This window comes from Chiroxiphia lanceolata, chromosome 15 (genome assembly GCF_009829145.1).
Source record: "Chiroxiphia lanceolata isolate bChiLan1 chromosome 15, bChiLan1.pri, whole genome shotgun sequence".
In the NCBI taxonomy this organism is placed as follows: domain Eukaryota; kingdom Metazoa; phylum Chordata; class Aves; order Passeriformes; family Pipridae; genus Chiroxiphia; species Chiroxiphia lanceolata.
This window is the reverse complement of record NC_045651.1, coordinates 4,250,300-4,273,600: the sequence shown is the minus strand read 5'-3', so window position 1 is coordinate 4,273,600 and position 23,301 is coordinate 4,250,300. Positions and strand designations below refer to the sequence as shown.

The 23,301-nt window shown below is 40.0% G+C and overlaps 2 protein-coding genes across 4 annotated transcripts in view; one reads left to right on the top strand and one right to left on the bottom strand.

The window, feature by feature from the left end:
* Nucleotides 1–13,425, bottom strand: part of INSYN2B (inhibitory synaptic factor family member 2B) — a 30,243-nt gene extending 16,818 nt beyond the window's left edge. For 2 of the 3 annotated variants that reach the window (XM_032703121.1, XM_032703123.1), the window contains exon 1: nt 13,143–13,425. The gene's annotated coding sequence lies outside the window, so the exon portion shown is untranslated. The remainder of the gene's footprint in view (nt 1–13,142) is intronic. The other variant, XM_032703122.1, reaches the window with a different exon arrangement.
* The window catches only part of DOCK2 (dedicator of cytokinesis 2), a 164,648-nt gene that overhangs the window by 88,805 nt on the left and 52,542 nt on the right, over nt 1–23,301 (top strand). Inside the window, exons 28-29 of the mRNA XM_032703120.1 lie at nt 14,421–14,519; nt 15,583–15,677. Coding sequence (XP_032559011.1) covers nt 14,421–14,519; nt 15,583–15,677 — 194 coding nt within the window. The remainder of the gene's footprint in view (nt 1–14,420; nt 14,520–15,582; nt 15,678–23,301) is intronic.

The following is a 23,301-nucleotide window of genomic DNA, read 5'->3' as shown; positions in this document are numbered from 1 at the left end:
TCCCAGACGCCAGTTTTGAAAAACATTTTCGGTGTGGGGGAATTGAGTTACTGCAGCTCAGGCCGGGTTACCACAAACTGGCTGACAGTGAGTGCTGGAGAGACTGGAATTATGTTTATTGGCTTTGGCAGGGCGGATGCAGGGAGTGACACTTCCCACCAGCTCCCAACTTCTGGTGGGAGCAGCTGCAGGTGGAGGGAGGAAGGAGACTGGGATACAACGAGCTGGGCACTCCTCTGAGGAAATCTGTTCTCAGTTGTGACCAGGGCTGCTTTGCAGCATCACAGGGAGCTTTTCCTCACTCAGGCTTTGGGATTTTGCAGTGTGGTCTGCTAAGTCACTAATGCATTGGCAGGTCTGCTCTTGGAATGTTTGCAAAATGAAGCAGTGGTACACTTGGCAATAAGGTTGGTAGTGCAGGTTTTGTGTGAGTTCTGTGTTATTTTATCCTCAGCCTGTGTGAGTTCTGTGTTATTTTATCCTCAGCCTGTCAGGAGACAGAATTATCCATTCTGGAGAGGGACTGGTGCGAAGTGGAGGGGGAGAGAAACCTCTGCTTATTAAAACTTCCTGCTATAAGTAATTTTATATCAAAATATACCAGCTTGGTGATGCTGGAGAGTTCATTGACAGGTATTTTGGGGCATTATAATTAAATAGATGAGAATTACACAATCAAGAAGCCTTTTGGTGTGTTTGTTCCCTTCCTTTGACTTTGCAGTTGAAAATTTTAGTTCTATTTCATATTGTCCATAGTGGAGGAATTAAGGAAACTCAAAGTTCAGATTTATAAGACTTACAAGTATTTGGTAAAAACACAAGCCTCAGCATCCTGATTGTCTATTTAATGTTGCTTCATGTTGCAAATAAATAATGGGAAGGGACAACACAGGTGTATTTAGCTGTGCTTGTGTCTGCAATACTTCTCTTTAAACCCATGAGAACAGCTGCAGGTTTAGTCTCTTTTATGAGCATTATGAAAGTCATTTTTTTCAGTCATGTTTTCAGTCTGGCTCACCAACTTATCCATAATTCTCTGTGACTTTATTCTGTCATTTTATACACCACTTCTGTCCTGTGTATTTTAATGCTCTGCAGTTTAATGCTGTTTGTGAGGTGCACAGATTATTACCATGCAGAGCAGGTGCCTTTAAAAATGAATTGTAGCATCATTACTGAGTGCCTACTACCTTTTCTAAAGGGGGAGAAGAACTGCTTTTGAAAAGCTTTGCTGTCTGTGAGGAGAGGATGTGGAAGGAGCCCACTTCAGTTAATTATTTATAGCCTGAAAAATAATGTAGCCTTACAATTGCTCTCCAAACTTTGCACCACTCCCCACGCTGGGAGCCCCAGGCATCAAAAGAAAGCTCCTCTGCAGCTCATGCTTTGACAGAGATACCCTGTCTAAGTTACAGCATTATTATTGTGTGTAGCATTATTAGATTATTAATGTATTCATGGCTAGATACTGGTTTTTTTCTTCAGAGCAATGGAATGAAAAATCAGTCAAATCTTGCCCCACTGGGGTAAGACAAACCACTGGCTAATTTGTTCTTCACACTTTCTAAGTTATAAAATTATTATCATATGTAGCATTATTTTACATTATTAATATTTTTATCCTTTTCTTGGTGGTTACTGCTGGCTTGGGACAGGTTATGAAAGTTAAAATTGTCTCAGTACTGACAGGCACTGAGGAATGTAGGAACAGAGAGTGTTCAAAAAATGCCAAACTTCTTTATTGGTATTTAGAAAGAAAATACGTGTTTCTTCTTTATCCAGATCTTGTCTATTTTTTCATGAAGTAAGTTGGGAAGAGTGTGAGTTACACAGGGACTGAACTCTTGTCTGAAACCCAAATGCCCCTGATGTCTGAAGGGCTTAGAGTGACATGGTAAAAACCCCAAAACAAGAAGGGTGACTTTCCAGTTGTTCTGTCAGCCTTGTAACTAATTGCTTTGGTATATTCAGCTCTTAATCTTGATAATATTCCCTATTTCTTAATATCAAAGAAATATTAATGTGAATAACTTCTTGAATACATAAATTCTTAGTGTAAGGAAGTGGAGACTCAGCAGTTAGAGGTTATTATTGGAGATGTCACAACACTCCCAAGTTAAGGGCTGGGGGTCTTTGGCAATCACTGCACATGGAAACAGAGGATGGAATTCTGTGCAACTCTACCTTAGGGGATAAAATAGTGCATGTGGTGAGATAACAAATTTAATATCATATTTAAAAGTAATTCATTACAATGGCAGGAAAAGTGAGATGATGATACCCTAATATGTATTGAGAATGAGCAGAGAACCATCTTACAACATACTAAAGTATCATATAATTAAACATATCTCCTGCTGGGTGCCTTTAGAGTCAGATGGATCTTGTACCCAGTCTGTCCTGAAGTGTGTCCAAAAAGCAAAGGTTTAAAAAGCCATAAATCACAGGGGTGTAAACATTTCCCTGTCTTCCTGGGAGAGGTGATGCTTAACCTGGTTGAGTTTCTGAGATGACCCCACAGAGGGTGGGAGGTGACCCTTTAATGATCTTTAATGATGGAGTCACCAGAGGCAAGATGAACATCTGTGGGCACACCAAGGGCTCTGAACCTTGCTGAACAAATGAACAACACAAACACATGTCCCAGTGATGTCAAGGGCAAAGCAAAAGCCTGCTTGTTCCTTTGCCTTTTCTCGTGTTTCTCAATGCCTGCGTCTCATACCTGATTTTGCATCTCATACCTGATTTTATGTCTCGTATAAATTCAAATTTTATTTTTAGCTTACCAAATTATGTTTAGAGAGTCAGAGAAGTTAGTAGTTGGTAGATGTGTCTGATAAATCTGCAGTGTCCTGAGCTGTGTGGCACTTGCTCGTCACTCAGTGTCGGGGTATTTGTTTTTCAGTCTTTACTCAGCTTGGCACTTTGGAGAAGCCCAGGAGTTCTATATGGGAACTGCAATAAGCCTGACTGAAAAATTGCATGGAAATAAGTATCTTCAAGATAATTTGGTGTTCTGAAATTGTTTTTCCACAGGGAGACAGGAAGATAAAACATATGCAGCATTCTCTACAAATTAATAGAAACTTTAGTTCCTCATACATTGTGAAATGTGTGAAATCCTCAGAAAGTAATATGTAAGTTCATCACAAAAGCAGATACATATTCCCTTAAAATCACTTTCCCTGTGCTTTCTGATCCTCTTCTAAGCACAATAATGCAGAATGGCCTGAGTAATTAAGCCTTTTATGTGATTTTTATCATCTCTAGCGAGTTGGAGAAAAGAAGAGGAATCTCTAAAGTAGTTGCATAATTTGAATATGGCCTGCCCTGCTCCAGTGTCTCAGGAACAAAGATGACCTTTCTTCTTTTTTGTATCCCTGGAATGTTCTCCTGGGGCCTGTTAGTGTAATATCAGCAATTTTATAGAAGTTCCTTCCCTCCTTCATTATGCCATATGAGCAGTGTGTTGCCCCAGTGGCTCTGCAACGAGGTTATTTTCAGAAGATTGCACTGTTTTTTATTTTAAAGAATAATTTCATTGTAAAAGGTCTCCTTGGGAGTAGCTTCAGGTTTAATTTGGGTAAGCAGCAGTGTGGTTTAAGGAAAATACTGAAACGTGGTCTTGTGTCATTTAGAAGGCAGATCAAACATGAAGCAGGAAGGTGTGGTTGGTGTCTCATTCCAGACTCAACTGTAAGTGTATTTCCCCAATGTTTTCCAGACAAAGTTAAACAAGAAAACAAATGAGTACCTTGCCACAAAGCTGAGCAAGCCAGGCAACCAAACATCTGTTAGAGAAGCTTGGGTGAGGATTATCAGTGTGTTAACAAAATAAAATTAGGTGTGTTTTCAGTTTTTCTTTATTTTCTTTGTTTTTGGTTTTTTGTCCAGTCAAATTAAAAAAAAAAGAAACAAAACAACACACTTCAAAATATTGGTAGAACCCACAGAAATGTTGCTGGGTGTAATCTGTCAAGATTGCTTTGTTATTCCCCTAAATTCACAGAAAGACTCATGAGGCAGGAATATAAGGCTACCTGACTGGTAGCCTGAGGGGGTGTGCATCCTTGTGTAACAGGAGTTGACCCAGTTCAGTGGGAACATCCTTTCCCTTTTTTAAAAAAAAAAAATAAAATTTCAGACATTGATAGAGACGTTTGTGTTCCTGGTATTACCTGTTTTGGGAACAGCTTCCAGAAAACCCCAGTGATTTCTGCTGCAATGATTAAGATTTCTGCTAGCAGACTAACAAGGCTTATTTCATGCACTTTGCATGTCCCCGGGACATCCCCACATTGTTTCCTCCTTTAGCCTGAAATGCTGATGTGCCCAAACCTTTGCCAGGGGATCACTCCTGGTGAAGGACTGGAGCCAGCAGAGGATAAATGCATTTGAGCAGGAGTTATATTTGGGTTTTCTCAGCTGCTGGCAGTGCCCAGGGTAACCCACTCTGCCCACTGTCCATACCCTGTACAGTTATTTTCTTCAGTTGCTTTGCCACCAAAAAGCCTCCTCCCTACACACTGCTTTGAAATCCTGAAGAGTGTCTTCTGGAACATAACAGAGTGCAAGTTCTTTTTTTTTTTTCTCTCCTCCAAAATCCTGGTGAGCACGTTCTTGGTTTCCTGTTTTCATGCCTGAATGCTCTGTTCTTCCAGAGCATCTGTGCCTTGAGCTCTGCAACCTGCTAAGGCCGACCTAATGTCCTGGAACCCTGGAATTGCAGCACTGTCATTTAGATTTTATGATAATCTGGAAGGGATAAGGAACTACTGTTGCTGTATTTCAATTTTCCTCCTTCCCTCTTGCCTTCTTCATTTGGCATCAACATATGTGCAGTGTTATTTCTTCTCTTGTTTGACTGTAAACTTTTTTGACTTTTTTTTTAATAAGGGATTCAGAACTATTTGCAAAAAATTACTTAAATATTTTAATGTTTGTTGTATTTTACAAGCTGTGAGGTCAAGATGTTGTACCAAAGAGAGATTAAATAAAAGACACTGTTAACTTATGTGACTACAGTGCCATTTTAAAAAACAAGATAAATGGCCTTGGTATAGTAGTAAATGCTCTTTTTGCAACATCTTTTTTAAATATAAGAAATTCTGTGGGGAAGACATCTTTATTTTAGGGAAGATATTTAAGAAAAAATAGTCTACATTATTGGATTCCTGGCATTATGCCCTGCAGTCCAGGAAGTCCTGGTTTAAGATAAAAAAAAATCTTTGTAGCATCCTTTAAAATAAAAACTGAGCAGGACTAGTTCCTCTTTCTTTTCCTTCTTAATAAACATGCCTTGAAAACTGATAATGATCCAAATGGGAAATTTGATTCTAGTCCCTCCAGCTTTCCAGACTCTTGCCTTAATATTGTAATGTTGCAGCCAATAGTTTGGAGAGTCTTTGACCAGGAACCACAAAAATAAATCGTGAGATCCAGGTTTAGGAAGCTGAAATGTAACATTCAGCTTAATGGGTTTGTGCTGACTTACGTGGGAAAAGAATTTGTTTATTATGTCACAAGATATAATTAAAAATATATGTTAAAATATATTAAAAATTCTTTTGAATATGTGATGATAACAACATCTACCAAATGCTCGTTCAGTCCTTCAGTTCTACAGAATTAAAAAGGCAAAAAATTACTTTCTTAATAAACAGGTATCACTTCAGAGGAGGGGTATAATAAAGATGATTCTACCAACCATGATCTAATAAGCTTTTATGAAGGGCTTCAGTAGCACAGCCCTGAAACTGCTATTAAATCCAATACTATTAATATGCAAAATATAGTTGAGGTGTAGGTCGTGATAGTTCTAATCATAACCTATATGTGTAGTTAGATATATACTGATGCTCCCACACATTCTGTATTGCAGTGACTAATCATAAAAATAAGAGGCTTATAAGTTTAGGAAATGCATACACTAAATATCAGAGACATAACAAATTGTATTTTCTGTATATACCCTTTCTCTGGCCCTCTGACTCATAAGTCTGCTCATATATGGGTGTGATCCTGCTTTTGTTTGTTTTCTGCTAGGAAAGCACTTCACTAACATGTGTTTACACTCATTATTTTCTTTGTTCTGTTCAGGAGAAGGTGTTAGCATCCTGGTTTGTTAGCAAGGCAATCTGTTTGGATCGAATCCTAGTTTAGTGATTAGGAAAAATAAATCTCTGCAAGTAGCCCTGAATATTTTGGCAGTAAAACAACACAAAGAAGTGTCTTTTTGGCATATAGTTGTCATCCTCTGAAGGAGTTCAGATGGTCAGATGACATGGCACTGCATCATATTTTCGTGACTGTGTTTGCAAAATTGCTGGAAACTGTTTGAAACCCAGCCTGTGTTTGGGAAGGTCTGTTGGGATGATAACTAATTATTCTGAGGAGGATTTATGTTTGGGGTTTTCCTAGGGGAGGTGAGTTGAATTTCAGAATAAGGACATCCTTTGCTGTCAGAAGGGTTTAATGCCAGGGGAGCAGAGGTGTCCCCTGTGAGACATGGGATGGGTTTTGAGAACAACCAGGAACAGGAGTCCTGGTTGTTCTGTCCTTTTGCAGTTTTTAGGGTTTGGAGGCTCCTGGATTGCAGTCATGGAGCAGCCAAGGGCCAGTCACACTCCTGATGGAACAGGAGTCAGGGCCCCCTGGAATTCCATGTGCCTTTCTCTTCACTGGCAAAACTGCTGTCCCAGCTCCAGGGAGCTGCCCCAGAGTCCAATTTAGCAGCTCCCCAGGTAGGTACAACTTTAAAACTGTTGAGCACGTACAAATGAAGCCAGTTCCCCAAACACTGCAGTCAAAAGCAGTAATTTATTTAAAAATTAATTCCAAGTATTTGGTAAGTGTAGCATTTGCATTAAGAAAAACAAGGTCCTGTTCAAATTCTTGCAGTTTTCTTTATTAACTTGAGCTGTGACTGTTACTTGTTTTCTCTCCTGTGCTTCTACCAGAGTGTTTTGTGTGTATATATGGTGATATATGAATCCTTAACTGTGTATTTAGGAGGTTGTTCATCTCCTCTACTAATGACCTTACTTTTCACAGGCTTTTGACTGGTTTCTCTGTTTCTCATTTAAAAGAAAAAAAAAGAAAGGAAGAAAAACCAAGCGCTAAAATAATCCCTGATTTAGGTACTCAAAGAAATGTCACCTCCCATCTTCATTCTATTTTCCTGTAAGCACAGAATAAATCCAGCTCTCATTGGGCTGGTGCACAGAGTTATTAAAGGAGCATTTCTTCTGCCAGAGCCCAGGATAATGTGTCAGTATGACAGAATCTCCCTAAAAGAGTTTAGCATGTGCACAAATTACTGGTGCAGACAATGATATTTGGGAAGTTTCTCTCTGTGTTATTATAATTTCAAGATGATTTGTTTCTGTTACATTTAAAATGAGACTGAATCAACTGGGACATCTTACTTAAGTGGCTCCTTAAAGAGATCCACACCCAAGGAGGAGGCACATCTGGTAGTGGTTTGTGGAATATCCACCAGCAGGACATTCAGTAATTATTGGATTTTTATCCCTTCGTGTTTATACATGTATTTCCATGGAGTATTCTTTCACTGAGTATTCCCTATGCTTTCCACTAAACAACTTACCCAAAATTCAATATGAAAAGCTCACTATTTTAGAAGAATTTTTTTTTGCTATGAAGTTTGTTTTCTAGCCCCTTACCCCACTAGCCAGATTCCAAGGTTTTTATCAAGCTTAAGAGTGGAGCTCACTGTTACACAGGAACTAAAAGCCCAATATAAACCCCAATTGGATGTAATTTAAATACGAAAAATAATTCAGATGCAAAATAAAGCTGTTCTGACAGTCTCTACTTGCTGTTAATCAATCCTAAACAAACACAGTGGGCAGATTTGTTAGTGTAATGGATGTGAGTTGTTTGAAAATGATTTTTATTGGGCCTCATTTTCTTTGTAAGATCAATTTAAAAGTAAGAGGAATGTTATGACTTTGGGCAGTTTTAAGCAGAACTATTGTGATAAAGCTTTTTTTTAACCATTCACAAATATATTATATCAGTCTCATCTCTGATCACGTAGTTGAAATTCAATTTAATTTTTCTGTCTTCAGTGAGTGCAGCTGAAAAAAGAGCAAAATCAAATAGAATGGCTCAGTTCTGGGAATACAGGAGGTGGCTCTGTTTAGTTTTAAGGAAGTGAATCATCACCCAAGACATTCATCTTCACAATACGTGTAAATTTAAAATATATGGCTTAGAAATAAAAGATGTTTACTGCACTTCCATGAGTTTAAATTGCCCAGTTCTACACTTTTTGACCCGGTGCTGGTGCCCCTTGCAGCTGATGTGTTTTGCTGTGCAGTCTGGGTTATTTCCTGCTCTTAAATCTTGTCCCTCCAGGCAGGGAACTCCTTCTTCCCAGCCACTGCATCCCTTCCTTCCAGTCCTTTTAAATGCAAGAGATTGGTCAGTCTTTGCTACAGTAAATAAACCATGGATAGTACCTTTAATCTTATTATTTGCCTGTATTTTGTGTGTGTAGTTCCACTGTTTCCATGGAATACTGACTGCATTATCTCCAGCATGGGAATGAGTGCACAGGGACACCTGGCAGGACAAGTCACTTGAGTATCCCTCTCAAGTTAAGTGGCATCAGAGCAATGGAATAGCACTTTGAACAAGGAATTTTGGAAATAAGCAGCCTGACAGCACCAGGATTCTTGGATTTCCCAGTGGATATCTCATGTACCAGGGCAGGAAGCTCCTCCTGGCCTATGGGACCTGTCTGGAAAGTAGCTCAAGTAATTATGGGGAAGCAATTAGTGGATTGCAGAGGAGGAGGGAAGAAGCTGCACAGATCCCTGAAGGGCAGGATGGAAGATTTCATCTGATCCAGCAGAGCTGAGCTCAGGAGTGTGGCAGCAGTGGGTAAGAGAGGAGGTAAAACAACTCATTTTTGGGTAACTGAGCTCAGGTGTGTGACAGCAGTGGGTAAGAGAGGAGGTAAAACAGCTCATTTTTGGGTAACTGTGCTCAGGACAAGCCAGTTCAGCTTCCAAGCAATGATTGCTCATGGCAGGTGATTGCTTCCTGACCTCATTCTGAATAATGCTGTCCATCATTTATTGGTACCTGCAGCTTGAAGATGAGCACCAAGTTAATATTATGGGAGAAGTAGTAAATTACAGAACTGTGTCTGAACACAGACCTGAGCACAAGGTAAACCAATTACAGAGTGCTCATCCCAGCCAGAGACGGGAGTAGAAGTTCTGGAGTGGATTTATGGCACAAACCCAACCAAACAACAAAACTCAGCAGCAGCAAAAACAGTACAGAGAATGAAAAATAGATTTTCTTGGAATATTGCTGGGAAATGAGTGTGAAGTTAAAAATATACCAAAAATAGATGGTAAAGGATATATTCTAAGAAAATGAAGGTTCTTTTATGCCATACTCATAACCATTATTCTATTGCTTTTATCTACATGTGGAAAAGTCTTAAATGAAATAATATTGAAATTGTCTTGCTTGTCTAAGTTGTAAGATGTCTTAAAATCCTACAGAGCAGCTGCTGTTACTATCTTGTTGTGTTACCAAATTGTTCTGCATTATTCTACCTCGTAGGCTGCTGGTTTTAGAGTTGAGCATCCTTTTAGCTAAATCATATGAATGTAAAGGAAATGGTAGAACCAGCTAAAACAGCCCAGCAGGTTTTCAGTCAGGAATCCAAAGCTGTCAGTGAGGTGTGGAATGAGCTCCCGTTCACTCAGCTGTGGAACACAAGGAGACTGAACCAATGAACTACGGGAGTGTATAAACGGGAAATTAAAAACTCAGACCCGCTCAGAGCAGCTGAATGTTATTTTAAATTAATCGTTGGTGAGGTGTGTTCATTGGCAAGCTCCAAGTCTGGAGGGATGAGGAGCTGTTTCCCACTTCACACGTGAGGAACACCCAAGGTTGTTGCCCAGTAGTCTGTCCCAATGTTTGTGTATTTGTGCCTTTGCAGAAAAAGTACATTTTAGGCCAGCTCAGGCATTGGCAGAGACATCTATTTCTGGAGAGGCAACAGAACTACTACATTAGCAATTCCCTTCAAACTCTGCTTGTTTTTTTCCTGTCAGACCTGCATTGTTTAGTGTTTGCACGATGTGATCAAGATGTTTGTTTCAACCTCTGCATGTGCCACAGTTCTCCAGGTTTAATGGGGTTTTCTGAGCAACTGTGGCTTCAAGCTGCTGTGGTTCTTCGTGGCATCACTGAGCATCTGCCACGCTTTTTTTGCAATTGTGTTGCCCATGACACTAAACAGATGTGATGACTCAATCATTCTGTGAAGACAGGATTTTTTGAGACCTTCCCAGTAATGTGTTTGTGGTCCAATATGAATATTGATGATTTTTAACATTAGATTGAAATAGTTGATTGCTTAGTTTTTCTTTAATTCCATTCAAGATTATATATTTATCACTTTTTGTCCAGAAAGATTTTTGAACTTGTTTCTGAACAAAAAAACCAAAGCAAAAAAGAGAAAACTATTTGGCCCGTGGAAATTCTTGGTCATGCTTTTCATGTGTATAATTTTTACAATTTCTACCACTAACATATGATGAATTTTGAAACTTCTGGCTTAACCTGAAAAGGAGTTCAGGATGAAATCCAATCTATGCAGTATAATTGCTGCAAATACCTCAAAAACATTGGATTGTTTGGATAAGTTTCTTTGCCCACTACAGAAAACTGTGCTTTAATTAATACAGACCATCATTAGTGAGTGTAGATTATGAGGTGCTATGCAAAGAGTCCTCTCACCTTATAGCAGTTGTGAGAGCAAAATGAACATTTGAAAAACATCCAATATTCTGCTCAAGAGGGAATATAAAAATAACTACATCATCTCAGCCTTCAAGTCTTTGGATTATTAGGAATTATTCATGGTTTTATTTTGGCTCCTCTTTAATGCTGTACATGGGGTTCTGTATTCACACTCTGGCTCTGCATTGGTAAAGTGGGTAAATGTCACTTAAGTACCCTCATGAAATAAAAACCCTCCTAAGTCCTTCCAGAACTTCCAGCACGAGGATTGCCCACCCTGCAGCCACTGAAACGCTTCTATTAGATTGGAATAAAAATGCAGCTTCATTCCACGTTATTCCTGTTGTTTTTCTCGTGCATTTTGCCTCATCCTTGTCCTCTATTTGAAGTTACTACGGCAACCTGTCACCATGTGCCTTTGCAGAGTGTGCTTTAGTTGCTAGGTGTTGAAGTTTGGCATCTTACTCACATCCCCCTGATGTGCCTCAGCTGTTTCTTTTCCTGAAAATGTTGCACCCACAGCTGATCTGCACTTTTACAGCCCTGGAAGAGACTCCACCTTCTTCCTGCTTGACCTCAGGGAGCCCTGTTTGTGTTACAGGGTCAATCTGTGATTCCTTTTGCTGTACTTGGTATACACTCCACCAAAAGAGAATTTCTTTTGCCTTACCCACCACTTTGCAGTGTTTATACTAAAGGCAGCATTTTAGTTCATTTAAATATTATCTTTTTTTTTAAGTGGACAGAGAGTTTCAATGTCTCGTGAGCTGTTTTCCCCTCTCACTTTCACTTGACTACCTATTTACTCCTGGCTGAAGTTCATACTGTGGATTTCCTTATTTCTTTACAGATTTTTGAAAGGCTGTCAGAGAACTATCTATTATTTAAAAAAATGGAATTCAGCGCTGTTTCTGTTATGGGTTCTTTTGTATTTAAATAGAAATGAATGTTTTCAACATATTTTATTAGATCTCTTCATAGCAGTGCTGACTTGCTTCTCTTTGCATTGCCTCAGCAGTCAAGTGTTTATTTTGATGCATTTGTTTTTTATACATTTGACCTAGTTCTAATCAACGTTTTCTGCTGTAATCCACAGGATAAATCCTAACAAGCCAAAGCACAGCTGAAATGACTTGTTAGGATTCCACCTGAACTTCACCATCTCTGTTACACCATTCAATCCCTGTGTACAGTGTTTGACTTCATAAGTTTTTAACTCACAAACATTAGTTTGTGGTGTGACTCTGAATTTCTTCTGTCTGTCCAGTGAACATGCAGCTGATCCAAGTGTGAGAGCTGGTTCTTGGGCTGAACTTACTGTATTTACCAGCAGTTCATGCTCTTTGCACATTCCACTAAGAGGCACTTAAACCACAGAGGAGAATTTCGGTGAACACCCAGAGATATTTGCAGATCTGATCACAGCTGTGAAGAACCCTCTGTTATCCTTAAGTTCTGCCAGTGAGAATGGCAATGCTGGGAGGGAGGGAGGAGGGGAGAGGGCACTTCAGAGATCCGAGGCTGCCTCTGAGAAGCGAATCTTTCTTGCTCGTGTTGGGGGGATTAGGAGGGAGGGGCAAGATTTAACCTATAAAGATGCTGGCAGCTGATTTCTGATAGTTGAGATTGCTGGCGAGAAAAAAGCCTCCAGATCAAACTGTTTTTGTGTATTTTCCTGCTTTACAGTTATGTGGAAATGATGGAAGAAGTTTTCGTAGCAAATCATCTTTACTGTCACTTTTTTTTTTTATGTATCATTCAGCCCCACTGAGGTGAATTTGACAGCTTGGGTGGGATCACAGCCATAGGTGGTCTCTGCTTATTTTCAAGGCATGCTATAATCTGTTAATTTTTTAATCACCATACCCAGTCACTAAGAATAGGCATTCATGCTGTACCATAATCACACATATAGACACATTTTTCGAAGTTGGTTTTGACAAAGGAAATAACCTTCTTAAAGTCTGGATGCCTTTAAGCAACATAATACATCCATTCAATGCTCGTGAAAAAATGCCACTTATTTCTAGCAGTGATTTTTTTAACCTGAGTCTAGAAAGGCATTCAGTGGTGAACGCTTAACTACTAAAAATACAAGCTGCTTTTCATGGCAATTCTCTAACTTCTGTTGGTTATCTTTTTTTAAAAATCAAGGCACGAGAAGAAAACCCCCACACAGTCTCAGCACTGAATCCCTTGCAATTCGTTATTCCTCTCAGCTATGCACTGAACATCACGGAAAAGATTTCTCTGCTCCAGAACTGTAAAAGTGAACTACTTCTGCAGGAAATCCAGCATTTCTTTTTTAGAAGAGCATCAGTACCCGAGAACACACGATTTCTTACCTGAAAAGCTTTTGGACTACCTGCAGAAAATGTGTCTTCTTAGCCTTAAAAAAGTAGGCAAGGCTCTCACTGGCATTCCTGTTACTCCAAAAGAAGGTGTATTAGGTCCTTTAGGTTGTAATTTTCACCGGTTGTATGCAAGAAGTGTGCTGGGTCTGCTCACGTAGGAATAAATAAATAAAAAAACGGGCAGCACGAACCGAGCAGCAGCTCATGGAGGGAAGAACAAGACCTCTAGTGGTCACAGCCTGGAGCTGAGGAAGGAACGATTCCCTCCTCTGGAGCGGGGACAAAATGGTTGGGTGCGACAGCGCAGCCGAGACCTGGTAACGTGTCCCTGATGTAAGAGAGGGATAAAGGGAATTAGAGTCAAACACAGACTCTGAGCAGCACCAGGGGAAAATCAAATTCTGCTCAGAGGGGCTGCTGAGCCCCTGGGATCGGTTCTGACCCACTCTGGAGAAAAGATTCAAGGAAATCTAGAACGTTATTTTACACGCTCAACTTCGTCATCTCGTTAAAACAAAGTCAAAGCATTTAAATCAGGGTCATTTTTAAAACTTCAGCAAATTAAAAGGCATCAATAAGGAGGATTCTTCACCCTCTGAAAGGAAAATTTCGAATCATTGCTGTTATTGTTGGGAGATAAATGGCTTTCAGGAAATTACATGAAAACACAGGATTACGAATCATGTTATGGATTTCAGCATTTTGACTTCAGGACTTGGAAAAAATAAAATGTTTCCTTTTAAGGAAGTTTGAAAGAAGTTCTGAGTCATGAAGGTCATAGTATTCTATGGAAGTCTGAGAGTTCTGTAATAGCTGCTTAAACACCTGCAGAATGTAAAAAATGGCATTTCTTGCCCTATTTCTTCCTGTCAATATTGTGTGCTTTTAGAATGATTAGAAAATTTTGATGCTAACGTGTTTTCTTCCTATGAATTCCTAAGGGAAGACTCCTAGACAACTTCATGTGCTTTTTAGCAGTCTTAAGGTGATAACTGAGTTGTACTTCAATATATATAAAGTTGTACTTTATTATATATAAAGTTTTCTTGTCACAATGTGTGTTTCCATGTGGCAGGGCAGCTTTTGAATGATCTTTTTCAAGTTCTTAGCATATTTCTTTCATTTGGGCTTGCAAAAGCTTAAATGTTATTTATTTTTGCATACATAAATGGATTTATCAGTCATTTTGAGTACTGCAGCTTCAGAAAGAGTACAATCCAACACTGTAAGTGATCCACTTGTGTTGATTTGTGTCTGGTTTGCTTTCAGAGTCATTTCGTGGCCTGCATGACAGCCATCCTAAACCAGATGAGTGACCAGCATTATTCAGTGTACATTGAAACTTTTCAGACAAGCTCAGAACTAGTGGTGAGTACTGATTTTAAGTATTTCATTTCCTGTGAAAAAGCAGTGGTATTTTTTTGAGCATCTTGTTTGATTCTTCCTAGTATGAACTCTGTTGCTGTACATTTTCTGTCTCTGTGTCATTTTGTTCCCTCCCTCTTCTAATGGTGACATTGGACAACTTTGTAAATGTTGGAAGGACACAAATGTCTCCTGTTGACCCTGGCACCGAGGTGGTGATGTAATAAGTAATGGGATCCTTGTGTTAAACTGTTCTGTGGAGGGAAAAACCCAAACCAACAAAAGACTCCAACAAAATCAATCCTCAACTAGTTGAACCCTTCCTCCCACTTCACTCATTTCCACTTTTCATTTTCACTGTTGAGTCTACTCCTGCTCCAGATAATGTTGTAAGATAAATGCAGTAAATTCTCTATTCTTTCATGTCAGTTGTTTACAGCAAAATTTATTGATACTTGGGGTACATTCTAGTTTGTGCCAGGGGTCACTATGTTCTGGAAGGTTTCCATGGTCTTATGTCTGTCTTTTTACACTCCTGACATAACTCTGAAGTAAGTCAGGGTATTGGCAAAGGTTTTGATTGCACCATTAGTCCAATCCTGGACAGTTTGTCCGTGGAGGCACTACTTGCACTTGTCAAGAACTGACCACTTTCTCCTCTTTCTTGAAGTCAGAGTGGTGCCATAACTGGAATGCTGAATGTGGACTAAATGGACTAAATAAAAAAATCTGGTATTTTTCAAATCTATTTATTCTTTATGTCTAGTGAGACTGTTTTCTTAATTCATTTAAAAAAAAATCAACAATTTTACTACAAACTTTTAGTTGTTTACTACAAATTCTTCTTCAATTCCTCCCTGCTTTTGTTTTCTTAAGATCCCAAGGTAATGGGGCTTTTAGCTTTCATTTGGAGACATTTCATTTCTGAGACTCCTGTTCCAACTGCAGTTCCAATCTTGGCCTTACTGATGTCACCAGGAACTCTCCTCTTGGCTTCACTGGGAGCAAAGTGGAGCAGAAACTGTGTGTTCCACAGCCACAGACTGACAGCATGTTGTCGTTCCAGGACTTCTTGATGGAAACATTCATAATGTTCAAAGATCTCATTGGGAAGAACGTTTACCCTTCGGACTGGATGGCCATGAGCATGGTACAGAACAGGTAAAATGGGGATGGAGGAGCAGAGCTCACATTCCACGTGCTTTTGCAAAGTGAATCGCTTCATGTCTTACAAAAAGCTTTGCAGTGCAGTTTAAGACTGTTCTGTCACTCCAGTTTGGGGGATGCCAAGAGGTTAATCTGAAATAGTGTGCTGATAATCCATTAGGTAGCTTGTTGCCTGTGTTTTAAGTCTACTTACAATGGAAAGAAAAAGAAGTTGTATTTAATAGTAAAGTGGAAGTACATAGTTGGTCTTAATGTTGACAGTCAACAGAAGCCAAGCTGTCAAAGGTCAGGTGAGTCTTACATGTACAATTGCACAGGATGAGAATGTCCCCACTGATATGTCAGCAAATTCATTGGGGTGCCAAGAATATCAAATATCTGAACCGTTATGGGTTGCTAAAAGATCTGATGATAAAGACCAAATCTTTGGGTGCCACACACTATTTGCAGGAGGAGGTTGATGGTGTTTGCTGGAGCTCACATCCCTGAGGGAATGTATTGCTATACTAGGGATAATTTGGGGTTTCATCATGATTGGTTACTCCAAACTCAGGTATATTCCCTCTGCAGATGCAGATGGCACTGAAACAGGAGTTCTCTGCTCCATGAGATCTTGTTGTTAATAAGCAATCTGTGAGAACTTCTATACTCTAGAATTCACTGAAGGATTATGTTGTGGACATAAACTGTGCAGGTTGTACATCTTCACCCACAGCTATAATCTGGTTTGGTGGCATCATAAATGATGGTGGGATACTCAAATTGTTGTGTGATCTCTGTTCAGCCACAGGGCTGCTCTTGTCTTGCTGTTCAGATTGCAAGTAGAACAACCAAAGTTTCATGTCATGTAGATTTTGCCACCATATGATCTTATTTTCATTTTCATATCATGTGATACTGGAGAGGAAAGAAAAGTGACCTTTATGCACCTCCATCATTGATAATGGTTTTGGACAGATGGCTTGGGACAGCTTTTCACAGATGGATTCCTTCAGAGTAGCTTTAAATATTGCTTGTTTGAAGAGGGAGGAAATGTTCTTCTTTGAGGTGTGAGTTTTCTTGCTTATTATGGGCATCAGTTAGAAATAAATCTTTTGGCAACAAGGGAAGGTGAGTAGATAAGGTACAGGATGGACTATGAGAGAGTTTCTCTCATAATAATTGTTCCTGGACCTTCTGAGGTACTGACTTTATTCTTTCTATGTCTCTAGTCTGTAACAGTGCAAAGAAAATGATATTTGGACTGAGAATGCAAAACAAACCACGTGGCTGCTCTAAGCATAGTTAGTTCAGTTTGTTTATTTGGGGAAGTGGCAGGTGAGGAAAAGTTTCCTCAATATTTAAACACGTAGAAGTTTTTACAATCATCTGCGTATGTAGGAGAAATGATATAAAAAATAGCCATGAGCATGGGACCAACTTCCCTCGTGAAATTTTATTTTTCTTTGCTGGATTTCCTCCTCTTCATACTTCATGGAAATCATGGCTAAAAATCTTATTACTGAAAGGAATCTGGACTGGGGGGGAATCACTTCATTTACATTTCTTAATTTATTTGGATGTTACCTTTAGAGCTGAACTTCTCAAAGAAACACTCTGAGTTAGATGGTGGATTAGATGATGAAGTGAATACACTTTTTTTTTGGAGCAAGACTTCTGTTGACAGTCACCTGCACTATCATTGTTTAAGTTTTGTAGAAATGGTGGTAACACTGGGTTTTCTGGAAGTCCCAGAGAGACTGGTCTAAGGACTAAGTCTCAAAGGTACGTAGGTTTCAATTCACGTAGAAGTGCACATGTGTTGTTTGTTTGCAATGCCACAGGTTTTATAATGTAAAAAAGGAGAGGACAGAGGATACTTAAGGAAGTTGATAATTTCCTGGGATGCCTCAGGTGCTCAAGCCTCGTTTCATCACTACACTGAAGTTCATGCAGAGGGATCACTGACCCCTCCTCAGATCTGCTGGTGGATGTGTTCATTTATAAATTACAAGAGTTCCATCCCACTTATTCTTCTGTCTGAGCCAGTCTTTGGCCTGCAGGGTAAAATCTAACTCAGTGCACATTCTTATGTTGCTGCTGCTGAGATTTGCAATTATTTTTAATGTAGCAAGGATTGCTCTGAAAAAGTATCAGTTTAGTCCTAAACCACCTGGCACATGGAAGCACATCAAACCTTTCCTATGTAAAACTGCTTCTCTGGTCTAGAAAATGCTGTTGACATCTGCAGTAGCCACAAGTATAGGATTATTTTATTCTGTAGGGATGGGAAGTATCTGTCCATGTTCAAAGCCTTTGGGGCTTGAGGCTTCATTTGGTGGTTCCTTTATAGCCTCAGGTGCTGACAATAAAATCCCTTTATGGGACTGTAGATATCCTAATGACTCTGAACTGTGTGGGACAGGTTGGTCCAGGCAAGTTTTGTTGCTCTAAGCCTCATGCCATGTAAAGAAAAAAAATCAGCATTAAAAACTACATTATTTAGATCCTATTTAACAGCTCTTCTGTAAACACCTAAAATGACTTGGCACTGTTTATACTCCTTGATTATGTTGCTGTTCTCAAAAATGCATGAGGAAATGAGTTATTGATCTTGCTTTCATATCTTAATTTTATGTTATATCAACAACTGGGGGAGGAGGAGTTTTATCAGCCTTTATAGGAATTTTGGGTTGTTTTTTTCTTTGTTCAGGTGTTTTTTGAGGGAACGAATGTTCTGTGAAATGAATTGAAGACTAATTTAGATTTCTAGATTTGTCTTGTTAACATTCTTTACTCCAAACCAGAGAAGTAGCAGAGAAAAAGTCACAAGGGATCCAACTTGGGTCTCTTATAATAATGCCAAGAGAAGAAAAGAAAATTAAACCCCCCCCCCAAGAAACCAAACACAGTAAGTGTCAGCACAGCACAGGTTTTGCATTCTTAATTCCCCTGTTGTGAGCAGGAGGCTCCATGCAGACCTTTGTACACTCTGGGGGAGGTGTTTTACCTCGAGTCTCCACTCTCTGATTTTGCAAAAAGCTTCTTTAGGGCTGTGGGCTCATCTCCTGAGTCACCTGGCTGGTGGCAGGATGAGCTCTCCGGGCACTCAGCAAAGCCTGGGAGCCTCCCCTGCATCATCTCCTGTGTTTTGGAGCTTGCAAGGACAGTGGGCACCGGGGGAGTTTTGCTTTAGGATTTACTGCAGCACAGAGATGTAAAATTCATACATTTATGGAGAGGCAGAGGAAAGGGAAGAGCAAAACCAGCACTGCAGGTTTGGTCCTGTTTGTCGAGCAGGTCACTCTCATTACTGTCAAATGGAACTAAAGGCAGTGCATGAATGACATCAGGGATATTTCAACTAAAATTTAGGTGTCTGGCATAGATAAGGGGCAAAGAGTGAGAGAATGACTTCTTACAGTGTCCAGAGGAAGGGAGAATGGACACATTCACATCCAGGAGGAACTGAGGTGGGTGAGATGAAAGAAGCTTAATTGACTGAACTTACTTAGATGAGCTTTGCCTCTATCAGGATAGAACTATTTCACTCTAATTACTTTAAATCACTATTCTAAATAACAGGCTGTTTGCTTTTAGAGCATGCTCTGATTCCCAAAGCCCATTTGGATGAGGCAGAGGCTGTGTGTACTAGTCCCACTGGACAGGCAGTGTTCAATGTGCAACAGAGAATGAAAAAAAGGGAATAAAATACCTTTTTTTTCCTCTTCCAATAACAGCAAGATGGAAAGAACATTTGTTTTGTGCCATGCTAGGTGGGGCAGAACACTTTGGGAAACAGCAATATCATCACTGAGGTCATGAGGAGATAGAGTTATTTTTGTGATCCTCCATGGTAGATTTAATTAACTTTTGTTCTAATTAAGGTTGCTTACTGCACACTTCTTACTAGTTGCTACTGCTTGTATATGCACTTTATTCCACTCATGACACTTAGATATTGGTTATTAACTTATTTAAAGCAGTAATTCCTAGGAACATTTGTGGGGAAGTGCTTTGCTGGCTTAGGTAACACCATGTAGTCTGTTTATCCTTCAGCTGTTTATAACAATTTTAATTTAGAGTTATATAATTCCTCCCAGGAAATTCACGTGTCTTATTGTCAACGTGAAGTGCATGAGGAGTCAGATTTGCTGAGTAAAAGAAGAGTTAATGGGGTGAGCAACTAAAGGGAAAGTATTCAAATCCCTTTCCTCTCTTTCTCTGGGATTTGAAAGGGAAATTGCTTACACAGAGTCAGAAGGTATTTGATCTTATCATAATTAGTACCTGATATCAGTTTGGTCTGTGTCCAGTGGGAAGTGGCCTTGCTAAGCACTTTGATTGTGTGTCCATTTGAGTTGTTTTTTTGAGCCTTGTCCACATTATATTTAGACACTTAAAAATGAAAGGAAACAGTGTTTCACCAGTTCATTTCAAGGTCGGTTCCTACTTGCTGAAAAGCTCCTGTGAGATAACACTGTAGGGTATTTTCTAACATCAGGAGTTTGGCTCTTTCTAAAATATGTTTTCATTACCTGTGTATCTGAGTGTTCTCAGACATCTGTCAGAGTCAAGTCTTCCCCAGCGCTTTTTAAGTCTTAACTTGAAAGCTTTAGCACTGTGGGTGTTTGGCAAAAGAGCTGGAATTGTTGTCAATTTTCTTTCATTATATTTACTAAAAATAGCTTCTTACTTGCTGATTAAATGCTTTGTGACACCCTCAAAACCCGGTTCTCATGTCGGAGCATCATTAATAATTCAGCAAAACCACCACTGTGGTTTCTAAGCAGTGTCCCCTGCACCCCCAGGAACCCCAGCAGTTCTCACACTGGGGGTTCTCTTGGTATCCTGGGCCTGGCCAGGCAGCAAAGTGAGGCAAAATAAGTTCCTCTTAGCAAGGGACTGCAGGGATTTCTGCTAAAGAAAAGGACAGGAGGGATTGCAGGCCTGGGGTTTGGGTTGTTTTGGTTTTTTTTTCATAGCTCATCTGTGACTGACCCTGTGAAACATGATTTCTGAAATATGTGGTTTCCACACTGTGCATATTTCTGAACACAACCCTTGAAGAGAAACATTTCCCTGGAAGGGTTAAATACCAAATTGGGCATGGCTTGGAGCAACCTGGTCCAGTGGGAGGTGTCCCTGCCTATAGTAGGGGGTGGAACGAGATGAGCTTTAAGGTCCCTCCCAACCCAAACCATTCTGTGATTCAATGATTTCAAGTTGTAGGAGAGAAAAACCTCAAAATAATTAAAGTATCAGAACTGCTTCTCGCTGTTTATCTCTAGGTAAAAATGAAAAATTGTCATATTTCCAAAAAAGAAACCCCAACACAAGCCCCAAATGAGTAGTTTGGGTTAGTTTTATTCTTTTTCTTCGAAGAAGTGTTGGAAATTAAAATTCATTTATGTAACCAAGGTTGGGTAATAGTGTTACAGTTTATTCTGCACAAATAAGGCCGAATTTTGAAGGCTGATCTGCTGCATACAAGTAACTCTTTTCTTTGATCTCATTTTCCTCTGCAACTTTTGACTGACTTAAACATCCTTGACAGGAATGCAGTTGTTTTCATAAGGGCTTGAATTTTCAGGTGGGCAGAACACATTTACACGCAGGCTTAGGGAATATTGCAGAACTTTGCAAATTTAATGTATAAAAGAATATTTTAAACAGCAAGTATAAATGTCTAATGAAAACATTCCTTTATGCACAATTGCACAAAAGGGTATGCGAAGTATTTTAACAAATGCAAACAGTTTTTACTGTTTAGTCACTGCTTTAACTGTGTTTAGTAATAGGATGTAGTGAAAGTTTAGTAATAGGTTGTGTCCTTGAACAGTTTGGTTTTGCTATGAGACTAAAGATGTCCTTGCTGAAATTCAGTTTCCCTGTTAACATAAAGTCTCTTCCAGAGGGAAATTTACTTATTTATTGTTTTCCATGCTGGGGTTTTTGGTATCTAGTACCTCAGCGTTCTTAAATTTATATCATCGCTCCATTACATCCAGGTTACAGTTTCCTCAGTGCTCTCAGATTTCTGTCTCCTTCCATTTAACTCCGGATTATTCGATTTGCTCAGTGTTCTTAACTTTGTATCTCCTTTCCATTAAATCCAAATTACTGTTTCCTCAGTGCTCTCAAATTTGTATCTCCTTTCATTAAATCGAAATTACTCTGTTTCCTCAGTGCTGTCAAATTGGTACCTCTGCTCCATCACATCCAGGCTACTCTGTTTCCTCGTTGCCTTTCTCAGTCTCTGCACAGTCAGTGCTTGCAATGGGGCAAAAGGTCCTGGAAAAATGGAACGAGGCAGATGAGGAGAAGAGGTAGTTGTTTCACTGTGGGCTGTGAATTTACTCCCTTGGAGAGTTGCACTTCCAGCTGTGTCTGATGTGTGTGAGTGAGTCAATGCTTTGCTGTGAGCCCCAGGCCTGGCAGAGAGCAGCCCTTCATAGAATCATAGAATCAGCTGGGTTGGAAGGGACCTCTGAGATCATCCAGTCCAACCCTTGATCCAACCCCGCCGTGGTTCCCAGCCCATGGCACTGATGCCACATCCAGTCTCATCTTAAACACCTACAGGGATGGAGAATCCACCACTTCCCTGGGCAGCCCATTCCAATGGCTGAGCACCCTCTCTGGAAAGAATTTCTTTCTAATATCCAACCTAAACTTCCCCTGGCACAGCTTAAGACCCAACCCTCTTGTCTTACTGAGAGCTGCCTGGGAAAAGAGACCAACCCCCCCCTGGCTCCCCCCTCCTGTCAGGGAGTTGCAGAGAGTGAGGAGGTCTCCCCTGAGCCTCCTCTTCTCCAGGCTGAACAGCCCCAGCTCCCTCAGCCTCTCCTCATAGGACTTGTGCTCCAGTCCCTTCCCCAGCCTCATTGCTCTCCCCTGGACCTGCTCCAGCCCCTCAATGTCCTTCCACCTGCAGCTGCCTGACTCTGACTCTGCCCTGTGGAACTCTGCTTTTCCAACCCGTGCATCTTTTTAGCACCAACCACTACAAGATGCTTATTCTGCACCAGCTCTGCGTGGTGCCCGTTGTTATCCATGTTGTGGAATTATCTGCTTCCCAAGAATCCAAACACTTTAATTATGCAGTGGCTGCAGCAGATAATCCTCCCAGCAAGAGAGGCAGTTGCACATCATGGTGGTGGTACACAGTGGATGCCTGTTAGGTTCTGACTGCAGTCATTTATTTAGGCTTTTATCTAAAATGCAGAGGGAAAACCTGCTGTGAGATATCCCATTCCCACTCCCACTGCAGAGTATCTCATTTTTCCTGCTATCAACTGCTGGGATGCTCCTGCTCCTTGGCTACGAGTTTTCTGAGCTAAAAGAAAAGTCTCCAGTGGAGAGAGCAACTCAACACAAAACAAAACCATCTTGGTAATCTGATGTTCTCAAAAAGTCAGTAAAAGAAACTGTTACTTTCCCAGCTACAACTTTGACCTTCCTACAAAAGCCCTTCAGGTTCTTTGCTATGTGGCTGCTATAAAATGCTTTTTGTATGCTTTCAAGCATTTTAATTTTAGTAAAACATATGGGTGTTAAGGCAATGAGGAGTATTTTCCCTTCTGTACAACATATGTGCAAATTAGTAAAAGAAAAAGACGAAGAGTTACCCACACAA